This window comes from Salmo salar, chromosome 18 (genome assembly GCF_965601325.2).
Source record: "Salmo salar chromosome 18, fSalSal1, whole genome shotgun sequence".
Lineage (NCBI taxonomy): Eukaryota > Metazoa > Chordata > Actinopteri > Salmoniformes > Salmonidae > Salmo > Salmo salar.
In genome coordinates, this window is record NC_138308.1 from 4,252,983 (window position 1) to 4,268,576 (window position 15,594).

Below are 15,594 nucleotides of genomic sequence, written 5' to 3' on the forward strand. Positions count from 1 at the left end.
TACATTTATTGCCAGGGCTCGGGCTTCAGCTCATCGGGTTTGGGTCAGACCAGGCTTCAATTTTCAGGCCAGATGAGAACTCTAATACACACATATTCAACATGATTGATTTCATTACTATTATCATGTTATACATCCATTGATACATCCATTGATACATCCATTGATACATACATACATACATACATACATACATACATACATACATACATACATACATACATACATACATACATACATACATACATACATACATACATACATACATACATACATGTGATAACAAATGATAGCGATGAAAGTATGAGACTTATTATTATAATATATTTTTTCCTCACAAGATTTCCACAGGTACTGCTAAGAGAACCAAAGGGTTGAAGGGTAACTGTTTAAAGAACCCACAGCTGCTGTCATTCCATTGATTCCATTAATTAAAATGCTAAACATCCTCTATTAAAGTTCTCCCCTAGCATTAATTTAGATGTACTCAGTTTGACAAATGGATGTTTTGTGTAGAGGTGGTGGGGAACAAATAAAATGTAATTGTATTGGACACATGCACCGAATAAAACTTTACCGTGAAATGCTTGCTTACGAGCCCCTCACAACGATGCAGACTTCAAAATAAGAAAATAGGAAACATACAAATAGTATCTCAAGAGGAACTATATACAGGGAGTACCAGTACCGTATCACTGTGCAGGGATACAAGATATTTGAGGTAGATATGTACATAAAGCCAAGGTAAAGTGACTAGGCATCAGGATAGATAATAATAAGAGAAGAATAAAGAACAGAGTAGCAGCAGCATTATGTTTGTGCGTATGTAGTGTATGTGAATGTGTTTGGGTTTGTGTGAGAGTGTCAATGTAATGTGTGTGAGTGAGTGTATATAAAGTGTATACAGTGCATTCAGAAAGTAGTCACACCCTTGACTTTTTCCACGTTTTGTTACGTTTCAGCCTTATACAATACCCCATAACGACAAAGCAAAAAACATTCTGGGGAAATTTTTGCTAATGTATATACAGTTCCAGTCAAACATTTGGACACACCTACTCATGCAAGGGTTTTTCTTTATTTTTACTATTTTCTACATTGTATAATAATAGTGAAGACATCAAAACTATGGAATAACACATATGGAATCATGTAGTAACCAAAAGTCTTAAACAAATCAAAATATATTTTATATTTGAGATTCTTCAAAGTAGCCACCCTTTGCCTTGATGACAGCTTTGCACACTCTTGGCATTCTCTCACACAGCCTCAACTTCAAAAACATTACAATACATTCACAGATTTCACAACACACTGTGTGCCCTCAGGCCCCTACTCCACCACTACCACATATCTACAATACAACATTTGAATTTGTACTTGTGTGTATAGGGCGTATGTTATCGTGTGTGTGTGTATGGATGTGTCTGTGCCTATGTATGTGTTGCTTCCCAGTCCCGCTCTTCCATAAGGTGCATTTTTATCCGTTTTTTAAATCAAATTTTACTGCTTGCATCAGTTACTTGATGTGGAATAGAGTTCCACGTAGACATGGCTCTATGTAGTACTGTGCGCCTCCCATAGCCTGTTCTGGACTTGGGGACTGTGAAGAGACCTCTTGTGGCTCTCTGTGTGCATCCAAGTGCTAGCCGTGCTGCCCTGTTCTGAGCCAATTGCAATTTTCCTAAGTCCCTTTTTGTGGCAACTGACCACACGACTGAACAATAGTCCAGGTGCGACAAATCTAGGGCCTGTAGGGGAAGATGAGGATGAGGATGTACTTTTCTGAGCTCCTCACCAGAACATTTCAATATTTGATTCGTTTGTTCCAAAACATATGGGCAGATTGTAATGTTGATCAAAATACCACTCTACAATCTGAGACTTAATTTTAAGGCTTACTGTCATGTTTTTTTCATTTTTGTCAACGATGCCAGGCACCAACCGCAAGAATCAGCCTAAGGCTAATGCTAACAGACCAGCTAGCCTAGCCAAGGACCATGAGGCTACCCCAACGGCTGAACAATGCACAGCCGAGGCGACTGGACAAGAAGCTATTCTACAGGCATTAACTGAAATGAAGCAGGAATTAATTGACAAAATGGACAAAAAAGGCAGAGATGTAGTCGGCAGAGCTACGAAACCAGGTTAGCCAGCTGAGAGAGGAGCTGAAAACTGCCATCGAACAGGCTAGATCCAACCACGAAGCACTGGACATCCGTATGACCAGCCTGGAGACCGCGGCTAATGGCCACTCTGACTCAATCACCACACTGGAAAGAAATGTTCTCCAAATGAAAAAGGAAATCATGGAACTTAAAGAGAAAAACTAAAATTTGGAGGCTAGATCCCGTCGTTCGAATTTACGCGTGACGGGTGTGAGTGAGACAGGAGGATGGCAAGTGCCCTTACAGAGTTCATGGCAGAGATGCTATAAAAGGCCCCCACTGCCTGACAGCGCACAGCGCACTCTACAAGAGAGACCGGAGGATGACCAGCCACCACGAGCATTCATGATAAGATGCCACTACTACCAAGAGAAAGAAGCAATCCTCCGCAAAGCAGCCGAGGTCAAACAAGTGATATCCACATTTGGAGACCAGATCCGAATCTATCCTGACTACACTCATGCAGTTACCAAGCAGAGGACTGCCTTCAGGGAGGTGAGGGCCATGCTCAGGGGCTGTGAGGGAATCCGTTATGGCCTGTGATACCCTGCGGATTTGATGATAACAACCCCAGAGGGCTTCTCAGAACCAGCGCTAGCTAAGAATTTAATTCTGAAGAATTTGACACGCAAGTGAAAATCGAACACAACAGTAATTCAGTTCTCTCTTTCCAACTTTGGGTGAAACTCTAGCCTAACAAACCAAGCTAGGAAGCAACAGGCTATTTAGCTATCTGGAGGCAAGTTATACTAGCCAGTTTAAGGACTGAACCGGGCCATCCAGCTGCATGGACGTTACTGTTGTTGATCTGTTAACGGACTGGTTACCTGTGCTGCAAGGGACTGTAACTCCACCTGGAGAAGATGGGTATCTAGCTATAACGTTATGTGAATTTCTCCAGTAATCAGCATTTTGGATTATGATGGCACATGTTAATGCCAGATTAGCTAGTTAGCTAACATTTACGTTACAGATCGGACCTCTTTAGCTAACGTTAGCTGACATCACTTGTTATCAATCTCAGCTAATTCGGACTAGAGCACACCTGCATTAATATTCATGATGCTTAGACCAAAACTTAAATAATACTTTAGTAATCTTGTTATTTTCCTTAGATGGCTACCTAGAAGAACATATATTGCAAGGATTTCACTAGTTTGTTTAGCTCTCATATTTTGAGGCAACCATTAGTTTATTTATAATGTTGGTTTAATGCTCCTCTTTTGCTTCTGTTTGAGCTAACCTTGTAGCTAACCCATGTCGCTAATCCATGGTACAAGCGCAACACAGCCATAGCTGTTACTTTTCCCCTCCATAGTTTGGAATTATACATCTAAGTTATCATTATAGATCGTGGGATCTCTACTTTCATTGGTTTAGTTCGAGTTCGTAATTCCCCTCCGTTTTACATAGCTCAGTGTAGCCGGGAGCCATAAGACATTTATAAAAATCTACACATTACATGTCATACCAACTAAATACAAGTTAACGGTATGATTACTGACCTGCATAGCCCTGCTATTTTAGCAATAAGAGCGGGTTGAACTGGGTGATTTGAAAGGGGCTATTGTGTATTGCGGCACATTACACTACACAAAAATCTGTTTGTTATTGTTATATTTTTAAGGGAGTTTTGCTTCTTCTCCTTTTGATAGCCTGCCGACTGCGTAATTTGAGGTCATCTTAAATTAACAAACATAATTGAAGTGTTACCGAACACAAAAGTAACAAGTTAACCACACTGATATACACTGCTCAAAAAAATAAAGGGAACACTAAAATAACACATCCTAGATCTGAATGAATGAAATAATGTTATTAAATACTTTTTTCTTTACATAGTTGAATATGCTGACAACAAAATCACACAAAAATAATCAATGGAAATCCAATTTATCAACCCATGGAGGCCTGGATTTGGAGTCACACTCAAAATTAAAGTGGAAACCCACACTACAGGCTGATCCAACTTTGATGTAATGTCCTTAAAACAAGTCAAAATGAGGCTCAGTAGTGTGTGTGGCCTCCACGTGCCTGTATGACTTCCCTACAACACCTGGGCATGCTCCTGATGAGGTGGCGGATGGTCTCCTGAGGGATCTCCTCCCAGACCTGGACTAAAGCATCCGCCAACTCCTTGACAGTCTGTGGTGCAACGTGGCGTTGGTGGATGGAGCGAGACATGATGTCCCAGGTGTGCTCAATTGGATTCAGGTCTGGGGAACGGGCGGGCCAGTCCATAGCATCAATGCCTTCCTCTTGCAGGAACTGCTGACACACTCCAGCCACGAGGTCTAGCATTGTCTTGCATTAGGAGGAACCCAGGGCCAACCGCACCAGCATATGGTTTCACAAGGGGTCTGAGGATCTCATCTCGGTACCTAATGGCAGTCAGGCTACCTCTGGCGAGCACATGGAGGGCTGTGCGGCCCCCCAAAGAAATGCCACCCCACACCATGACTGACCCACCGCCAAACCGGTCATGCTGGAGGATGTTGCAGGCAGCAGAACGTTCTCCACGGCGTCTCCAGATTCTGTCACGTCTGTCACATGTGCTCAGTGTGAACCTGCTTTCATCTGTGAAGAGCACAGGGCGCCAGTGGCGAATTTGCCAATCTTGGTGTTCTCTGGCAAATGCCAAACGTCCTGCACGGTGTTGGGCTGTAAGCACAACCCCCACCTGTGGACGTCGGGCCCTCATACCACCATCATGGAGTCTGTTTCTGACCGTTTGAGCAGACACATGCACATTTGTGGCCTGCTGGAGGTCATTTTGCAGGGCTCTGGCAGTGCTCCTCCTTGCACAAAGGCGGAGGTAGCGGTCCTGCTGCTGGGTTGTTGCCCTCCTACGGCCTCCTCCATGTCTCCTGATGTACTGGCCTGTCTCCTGGTAGCGCCTCCATGCTCTGGACACTACACTGACAGACACAGCAAACCTTCTTGCCACAGCTCGCATTGATGTGCCATCCTGGATGAGTTGCACTACCTGAGCCACTTGTGTGGGTTGTAGACTCCGTCTCATGCTACCACTAGAGTGAAAGCACCGCCAGCATTCAAAAGTGACCAAAACATCAGCCAGGAAGCATAGGAACTGAGAAGTGGTCTGTGGTCACCACCTGCAGAACCACTCCTTTATTGGAGGTGTCTTGCTAATTGCCTATAATTTCCACCTGTTGTCTATTCCATTTGCACAACAGCATGTGAAATTTATTGTCAATCAGTGTTGCTTCCTAAGTGGACAGTTTGATTTTACAGAAGTGTGATTGACTTGGAGTTACATTGTGTTGTTTAAGTGTTCCCTTTATTTTTTTGAGCAGTGTATTTACTCTCAGACTCAGATACTATAAGTTACAAACAAATGTACATTGAAAGTTTGTATGTTATGCCATATGGCAAGGAATTCGGAACCGCATATTTAATGAAGCTGCCAGTTGAGGACTTGTGAGACGTCTGTTTCTCAAACTAGACACTCTAATGTATGTGTCCTCTTGCTCAGTTGTGGACCGGGGCCTCCCACTCTTTCTGTTCTGGTTAGAGCCAGTTTGCGCTGTTCTGTGAAGGGAGTAGTACACAGCGTTGTACGAGATCTTCCGTTTCTTGATAATTTCTCGCATGGAATAGCCTTCATTTCTCAGAACAGGAATAGACTGATGAGTTTCAGAAGGAAGGTCTTTGTTTCTGGCCATTTTGAGCCTGTAATGGAACCTACAAATGCTGATGCTCCAGATACTCAACTAGTCTAAAGAAGGCCAGTTTTATTGCCTCTTTAAATCAGAACAACAGTTTTCAGCTGTGCTAACATAATTGCAAAAGGGTTTTCTAATGATCAATTAGCCTTTTAAAATTATAAATTTGGATTAGCTAACACAATGTGCAATTGGAACACATGGTTGCTAATAATGGGCCTCTGTACGCCTGTAGATATTCCATAAAAAAATTGGCCGTTTCCAGCTACAATAGTCATTTACAACATTAACAATGTCTACACTGTATTTCTGATCAATTTGATATTATTTTAATGGACAAAAAATGTGCTTTTCTTTAAAAAACAAAAACATTTCTAAGTGACCCCAAACTTTTGAACGGTAGTGTACGTTTTTCCAGCAGCAGACTATGATCGATAATGGCAAAAGCCACACTGAAGTCTAACAAAACAGCCCCCAATCTTTTTATCATCAATTTCTTTTAGCCAATCATCAGTCATTTGTGTAAGTTCTATGCTTGTTGAATGTCCTTCCCTATAAGCGTGCTGAAAGTCTGTTGTCAATTTGTTAACTGTAAAATAGCATTGTATCTTGTCAAACACCATTTTTTCCAAAAGTTTACTAAGGGTTGGTAACAGGCTGATTGGTCAGCTATTTCAGCCAGTAAAGGGGGCTTTGCTATTGTTAGGTAGCATAATTACTTTTGCTTCCCTAAAGGCCTGTAGGCACACACTTTCTAGTAGGCTTAAATTGAAAGAAATTGCAAATAGGAGTGGCAACATTGTCCGCTATCATCCTCAGTAATTTTCCATCCAAGTTGTCAGACCACGGTGGCTTGTCATTCCACACTCACTTTACAGAATTCAAAATTACAATGCTTGTCTTTCATAATTTGGTCAGATATAATTGGATGTGTAGTGTCAGCATTTGTTGCTGGCACATCATGCCTATGATTGATAATCTTGCCAATGAAAAAATTATTAAAGTAGTTGGCAATATCAGTGGGTTTTGTGATAAATGAACCATCTGATTCAATGAATGATGGAGCTGAGATTGCCTTTTTTTCCCAAAATGTAATTTAAGGTGCGCCCAAGCTTTTTACTATCATTCTTTATGCCATTTATCTTTGTTTCATAGTGTTGTTTATTCTTCTTTTTATTCAGTTTAGTCACATGGTTTCTCAATTTGCAATACATTTGCCAATCGGTTGTGCAGCTTGGCTTATTTGCCATTCCTTTTGCCTCATCCCTCTCAACCATACAATTGTTCAATTCCTCATTAATCCACAGGGATTTAACAGTTTTCACAGTCATTTTCTTAATGGGTGCATGTTTATTAGTAACTGGAACAAACAATTTCATAAATGTGTCAAGTGCAGCATCTGTTTGCTCCTCATTACACACCACGGACCAAATATTCTTTACATCAACAACATAGGAATCACTACCAACCTTCTTGTATGACCTCTTATACACTATATTAGGACCAGCCTTTGGAACTTTGGATGTCCTAGATATGGCTATTATATTGTGATCACTTCATCCTATGGATCTGGATATTGCTTTCAAGCTAATTTTTGCAACATTAGTAAAGATGTGATCAATACATGTTGATGATTTCATTCCTGTGCTGTTTGTAACTACCCTAACTGGTAACATGAACCAGGTTGCAGGCACCGGTTACAGTTTGAAGATTTTTCTTGAGTAGGCAGCTTGATGAAAGCCAGTCAATATTTAAATCACCCAGAAAATGTACCACTCTGTTGATATCACATACATTTTCAAGCATTTCACACATTATCCAGATACTGACTGTTAGCACTTGGTGGTCTATAGCAGCTTCCCACAAGAATGTGAGGCAGATGAACATGTAGCTATATTACTTCAACAGTATTTAACATGAGATCCTCTCTAAGGTTTACAGGAATGTGGTTCTTAACTGAGCTGGTAACTTATCATTGATAAATCATTGTCTCAACGCAGCCTTACAATGCTGTGAAAGGATCCAGGAACACAAATTATTTGGGTGGATCCTATCCTCCTTATAAAATGTGTTTGTTTCAAAAAGGTATCGAAATTGTCAACAAAAGTTACACCAATTGAGCTGCAATCCCGTAGACAGTTGTGAAGAGAAAGAAAATTGATAAAGCGTTCAATGCCACGAAGCAGAGAGGGCACAGGGCCAGATATGATGGGTATTTTATTAGTGTCTAGTAGAGTCAATCAGCTCTTTATAATGTAAACCCACATGGACTACAATAGAATCGATTTCCATGTCCTGATGTAGTACATTCAGGAGCAGCTTAGTAATGTAATTTACTCGAGCTCCGAGATAGGACATTGTTTTTGCACCAGGAACGGTCACATTTCTTATCATGGAGCTGCCCAAAATCACAGCTGGTGAGAAGGATGAGGAAATCCGCCCACTCCCACGCTTCACAGGATTCGGATATCCCCAGCGCTGGAAACCCCCAGTAATGAAGGTGCAGGAAAATCAGGCTCCAAGACGGCAAAACTATTCGTTGTTTGTATCCACTCCAGGCCTCTCGTTGGGAGTGTAGACTGCTTTGCGGTAGGCTACTGTCTTCAGCTTTCACGGCTCGTGACATGCGACCATCGTTGATTGCCATGCTCCTCTTGCTGTGCTCCTTTGACTCCGCTATCAGATGGGGAGCTCCGGGCAACACCGGCCAGTCGGATAACGACAAACGACAAGGCGGAGATGCATCCAACAAGCGCGAACGCCGTCCAGCCACCGGCGTAGAAAAGGTTAACATTCCACTCTGTGCTTTCCCCAGTTTCTTACGTAGGCTGGCGACCTGAGTAATCAAGGAAGCCACCTCAAGCCTATAATCCTCGGCAAGCAAACAATTGCCGCATTGGAACTCGGAGTGATCCGATTTGTTCCGAAACAAAGCAGGGTAGAAACAGCTCCTACAGCGCTGGAACCGTTCATTTATTTCTCCAGACAAAGAGGGCTCCATTGCAAAACTCATCTGGGACTAACTTTGTTAGCTTGATGGCTAGCAGCTCTGTCAAGCAGGCTATTAAGTGGGATTCCGGGACAAGAAATAGCAGTCCTAGCTGTTAAAAGCAAACAGCATCGCGGAATCCATGCAAAAACAAGTTCAGTATTTATATTTAACAAATATTGGTTATGTTTTCGTCAAAAATAACAAATTGAGTGTTTACAGCATACAGTGTTCAGCTGCGCACTGTGATGATTTCACTGTGTGATGACGCAGCCAAGCTATCTGTCATGTGCCTTTTACTGAGGAGTGGCTTCCGTCTGGCCATTCAACCATAAAGGCCTGATTGGTGGAGTGCTGCAGAGATGGTTGTCCTTCTGGAAGATTCTCCCATCTCGACAGAGAAACTCTGGAGCTCAGTCAGGGTGACCATAGCGTTCTTGGTCACCTCCCTGACCAGGGCCCCTGTGTTCTTGGGGACCTTCAATGCTGCAGAAATGTTTTGGTACCTTTCACCAGATCTGTGCCTTGACACAATCCTGTCTCCGAGCTCTACTGACAATTCCTTTGACCTCATGCTCTAACATGCACTGTCATCTGTGGGACCTTATATAGACAGGTGTGTGCCTTTCCAAATCTTGTCCAATCAATTGAATTTACCAAAGGTGGACTCCAATCAAGCTGTAGCAACATCTCAAGAATGACCAATGGAAACAGGATGCACCTGAGCTCAAGTTCGAGTCTCATAGCAAAGGGTTTGAATACTCATGTAAATAAGGTTTTTCTGTTTTAAATTTTGAATACATTTGCAAACATTTCTAAAAACCTGTTTTTGTTTTGCCATTATGGGGTATTGTGTGCAGATTGATGAGGAAAAATAATTAATTTAATACGTTTTAGAATTTTAGAACGTAAAAAAAATATGGAAAAAGTAAAAGGGTCTGAATACTTTCCGAATGCACAGTATATAGTCTTGTGAGTGTGCAGAGAGTCAGTGCAAGATATGGCTAATGCAGATAGTCCGGGTAACCATTTAATTAACTATTTAGCAGTGTTATGGCTTGGGGGTAGAAGCTGTCTCGGAGCCTGTTGGTCCGAGAACTGATGCTCCGGTACCGCTTGCTGGACGGTAGCAGAGTGAACAATCTATGGCTTGGTTGGCTGGTGCAATTTTTTGGGCCTCCTCTGACACCGCCCGATATAGAGGTCCTGGATGGCAGGGCGCTCGGCCACAGTGATGTACTGTGACGTCCGCACTACCCTCTGTAGAGCTTTGCCGGTCCAGATGCAGCCAGTCAAGATGCTCTCAATGGTGCAGCTGTAGAAATTTTGAGAATCGGAGGGCCCATACAAAATGTTTTCAGCCTCTTGAGGGGTAAGACGCGCTGTCGTGCCCTCTTCATGACACTGCGTGTGTGTGTAGACCATGTTAAGTCCTTAGTGATGTAAAGAGGCGCTGTCGTGCCCTCTTCACGACTGTGCGGATGTAACAGTTTATCTTCCGTCCCTCTTCTCGCCCCTACCTGGGCTCGAACCAGGGACCCTCTACACACATCAACAACAGCCACCCTCGAAGCATCGTTACTCATCGCTCCACAAAAGCCGCAGCCATTGCAAAGCAAGGGGAACAACTACTTCAAGGTCTCAGAGCGAGTGACGTCACCGATTGAAACACTATTAGCGCACACCACCGCTAACTAGCTAGCCATTTCACATTGGTTACACTCACCCCCCTTTTGACCTCCTCCTTTTCCGCAGCAACCAGTGATCCGGGTCACGGCACCAATGTAATAGTTTTGCTTCCATCCCTATCCTCGCCCCTACCTGGGCTCGAACCAGGGACCCTTTGCACAGATCGACAACAGCCTCTCTCGTAGCATCGTTACCCTCGTAGCATCGTTACCCACCACTAACTATCTAGCCATTTCACATCGGTTACACATGTGTGTGTGGAGCATGTGATGTAGATGCCAAGGAACTTGAAGCTCTTGACCCGCTCCCCTACAGCCCTGTCGATGTGGATGGGGACGTGCTTTCCCCTCTTTTTATAGTAGTTCACGATTAGCTCCTTGGTCTTACTGACGTTGAGGGAGAGACTGTTGTCCTGGCACCACACTGCCAAGTCTCTGATCTCTTCCCTGTATGCGGTCTCATCGCTGTCGGTGATCAGGCCCACCACTTTCGTGTTGTCAGCAAACTTGATGATGGTTTTGGAGTCGTGCATGGCCTCGCAGTCATGGTTGAATAGGCAGTACAGGGGAGGACTAAAGGTGTCAGCATGCTTGCATACTAAGGAGCTTTGGCTTGCCACCAGTAAAAAATGTGTGTAACCAAACAGCCGAAAAAAATTCTCACTGAAGTCCAAGACAAACAAAAATGTCACAAAATGTTGTCATAATATATGCACAAACTCTTCTGAACTGATTCGGCTGGGAAGCATGCGGACACCTTAAGCACACACCCCTGAGGGGCTCCCGTGTTGATGGTCACCATGGCAGAGGTGTTGTTACCTACCCTCACCAACTGGGGCAGCACATCAGGAAGTCCAGGATCCAGTTGCAGAGAGAGGTTTTGGTGATGAGCTTGGATGAGCTGTAGCAGGGTGTAACTATCAATGCCCTCTTTCTGACCTCCCTCCGGTAGCCCGCACCACCCCGCGGCACCGACCCGCTCCTACAGCTGGTGGGTAGTGCCACGCTGGCATCAAAGATGCCCTTTGTCCCAATACTGGACAGTCACAATGTCACACTGGCCCCCATTGTCCAGTCACTAGTCAGAGTGACACACCAAAACAAACAGTGAGCTGGACCACCCACTCAGAGATAACAAGGCTAACAGTATAGATTACTATTTATGTAATGGATGACTGTGTTAATAGCTAGCTCACTTCTACTGTACATTGTCACTGTACTGTACAGTGTCCGGTCATTATTACAACACTCATTTAAAGCATCAATAATACCCTGATATTGACATTCATCAATAGCATGCTGTATTTACATACAGTGATACACAAGATCAATGTTTCCCCTAAATTAATTTAACAGCGGAAAAAACCCTAGGGGAAAGATACACTGAAAACAGACAACACTTCCATTGAATGGCATATCTCAACCAAAAAATCTATGAATCATCATGGCAGTGTGTGTGTTTGGATCAACAAAGAGTGTATTATAGCACACACAGGGAAATGCGGCGCACACACACACACACATACATACACAGAGCTACAAGCCTACGTTAAGAGGACACGACATGACACAGACACACTTTTCTTTTATTTAGTCCTGTGGATATCTCTCCATCCATCTGTTAACATAACTGGCCCTGAATTTGTTCTCTCCTATCTCACACCATATCTTTCCGTTTGTTTACATACTCCTATGCTCCATTCAATGGCACTTTGTATCCATCGCTCACCTCTCATTCCATTGGCCCATGTAGATATACACACAAGCTCTCTCTCTGTCTCTCTCTCTGTCACACACACACTAAGGTAGTATACAACAGGGGAATGGGGGGTGAGGCTGGTCTGCTAACTAGCCTAAATAAATTAAGCTAATGCAGAATAGCATACTTCTGTGGCTCAAATCAGTGCTCACTATTAGCTGGTTGGGCACTTCACTCTAACATTTTAGAGATCAATACACATACATCAGACCATGGGGATATTACGTAATCCAAATGAGACATCATATACTAATTTAATCTGATGTCATGTTATGGGTCAGTTTTTGCCTAAAGTGTGATTCAGATGGGGGACTCGGCTACTCTTTTGTTCTTCTGTTTCCTTTTTTAGAGCAAGTAATCCTTGAAAGAGATGAGGAAAGGAGGAAAGACGGGTCTGCTGCCATTCACTTTCGAGATTAATGAAAATAAAAACGGAGAGGGGGAAAATAGGGATTATTTTGTTAACGGAAAAGGCCCCCGAAAAAGATGAGCCACATGTTCAAAGAATGAAGACTCAAGACTGAGAGATGAGTGTGTGCAGAATGGGTGGAAGGTGAGAGAGGAGGCCTAATTTGAAGGTTGGGGGCGAGGTGGTATTGTTGCATTCAGTTATGTGTGAAAGACTTGAAGGAGGTCTACGGGAGACTTCCGAGCAGGGCAGGGGGAGGTGGGCTCTGGCCCCTTCCAGAGGCTTTGAAGACAGGCAGATTAGTAACACAGCATTGGCTGCAAGTCTAGCGTGAAACTTTCACTTTTGCCACAGACCGGCCGGTACACAACCCACCCCCCCAAAAAATACCACCCCGCACCTACCAACTCCACCACAATCAAAACACCTCACTGACCTCCTGTACCCGATCCCCCACCACCATCCCACCCTCTTACCCCCTCGGTCTTGCTGCAAAACAATTTGCATCACAGAGCTACAGCCAGTGAGTGTATAGGCCAGGGTTGTGTTAATTAGGGCACACAATGACAAATGTTTTAAAGTGTTTTGCAACTGAGAACGAATATAAACGTTTTTTATTGTACAGGTCTAGCTAGTCCCTCCCTGTTTTAATCGTTTTTCTTGTATTTGGTGCCTAATAAGCACAGTCTAGGCTGTGTTCCTGCTTTTAATAAAATTACGTTAACCCAATGTGGAATAGACGTTGAATTGACGTCTGTGCCCAGTTGATTGTATGGGTGTGAGAGAGAGTAAAAATAAGTTACAGTACTTACACATCACTCTGGTGAGTGTACACACGGTCGAAGAGCGCCTCAGGAGCCATCCACTTCACCGGGAGACGACCCTGAGGACAAACCCACACAGGTCAGAGGTCAATTGGTCACAGGGTTGAAAAAGTTACAGTTAGATATGTATGCGCAAACAGACATCCTCTGGGGTATTTTATGACCAATATTTATTCGCCAATCATGCAGTTCTTCCAGGTTCCTGGTATTCCCAGGAATCTCATTAGATCTGGGAATTTGAATTGGAATTTTTTATTAGGATCCCTATTAGCTGACGCTATAACGTCAGCTTATCTTCCTGGGGTTTAACACAGAACTATAAAGACATTAGAAACAATTACCTTTTACCTTAAGACATTACAAACACTTAACAAGTAGACATTAAAGACCATTAAAATACCTTACAGGTAATACATTTAACATTCAGTGGGATTAGTATCAGTCCAGTCATATGGTCGATCGCATTAGATGTTCTTTTATTGTTTTCTTGAAGTTGGATTTACTTTTTGCCTGAGAAATGTGACTTCGTAAAGAATTCCATTCAGTGATGGCTCTGAATATTACTCTAGATTTGAGATGTGTCCTTGGTCTGGGGGGTATAAGATTAACTTGCCTGTCTGGCTTGGTGGTGGTTATGTACGTTACTTGTATACATTAGTTAGACAAAAATGTTTATTTTATTTATTTTATTTCACCTTTATTTAAGTACTTTGGTTTCTTGAAAATTACTACCCCCCCCCAAAAAAAAAACAGGAAGCCATGAGAGATTAAGATGCATTCGGTAGACATTCATATGGTTAGAGCAATGTAGAGCTAATCAGGCAGCACTGTTTTGAGCTAGTTTTGTTTTTGCAGCAGATGACCATATGACTGGACAGTACTCTAGGTGTGATAGAACCAAAGCTTGAATTCCCTGATTAAGAGTGCTGGATGTTACATACTTTGAACATTTTCTTGTTCTGGCAATGCCCCTACCTATTTCGATTACAAGGTTATCAATATGTTCAGACCAGGATAGAGCTGCGTCCAATGTGAGACCAAGTAGTTTGGTCTTATTACCTTGTTCCACAGATCCATCGACAAGTTTAATTGAGGGTCACCAGCAAGCATTTATCTTGGACCAAATACAATACATTTTGTTTTAGAAATAGTCAACACCAATTTGTTAACGTTAACCCACTCAGACACTGTTCTTAGTTCAGTACATTTGTTAACTCATTATATGCTGATGCAGTGCTATACATTGTAGAGTCATCAGGATACATAACCACTCTTGCTTTATTCATTACTGAGGGTACAGTAAATCATTAGTAAAGAAGTGGGTCTAGGCAGCTAACTTGAGGAACACCACAGTGTAAATATTTACTGTTCGAAAAGCTACCATTAAATAATACTTTTTGCCTTCTCCTGGATAGATAGCTTACCATCCAGAATAGATCAGCATAACATTTGCGTTTACCTAGCAACAGCTCATGATCAATTACATCAAAAGCAGCACTAAAGTCTAACAACACTGCACCCACTAACTTCCTGTCATCCATACCGTTTAGCCAATCATCTGTCACAGCCCTTCCACTCACTGCAGCGCTAGATAGAACAGCGAAAATACTAAATTCTATGTGATCAATTTGGGTCGCAGGCTCACAATTTGACCTTTTCTGAGATCTCTGCCAAGCAAGGAGGAAAGGAGCCAACCTAATCCCACATCCCAGTCCCACTTTTACCTTGCAACCCCATTGGACATAATTTCACCTGCCAATCAACATTGTCCATCTTCCCTCTCTGACTGTAGGCTACATCCCTTGCATGTTGCATGTTGCCAGATCATTACGGCAAAATATATCTACTAAAATGAGAGGGAAAGACTAGTGAGTGCACAACATAACGTCCACTTCATAGGATGACACATATGGGCTAAAAGGATCCTGTTCATGTAACAAATGTTTCATTAGATTGTAACTGTCACGTGTGCTCCCTCTCCGGCCTCTAGGTACCAGGCAGCACGTTATGGCGCACACCTGTTACCATCGTTACGTGCACCTGCGCATCAGCGGGGGTGACCAGTCCGCAT

General features: G+C 43.0%; 1 protein-coding gene across 7 annotated transcripts in view; it reads right to left on the reverse strand.

Moving 5' to 3' along the window:
• The window catches only part of LOC106576891 (fibroblast growth factor receptor 2), a 145,466-nt gene that overhangs the window by 15,798 nt on the left and 114,074 nt on the right, over positions 1 to 15,594 (reverse strand). For all 7 annotated transcript variants that reach the window (XM_014154426.3, XM_082964674.1, XM_082964673.1 and 4 more), the window contains one exon: positions 13,512 to 13,582. In XM_014154426.3, the coding sequence (XP_014009901.1) occupies positions 13,512 to 13,582 (71 nt within the window). The remainder of the gene's footprint in view (positions 1 to 13,511; positions 13,583 to 15,594) is intronic.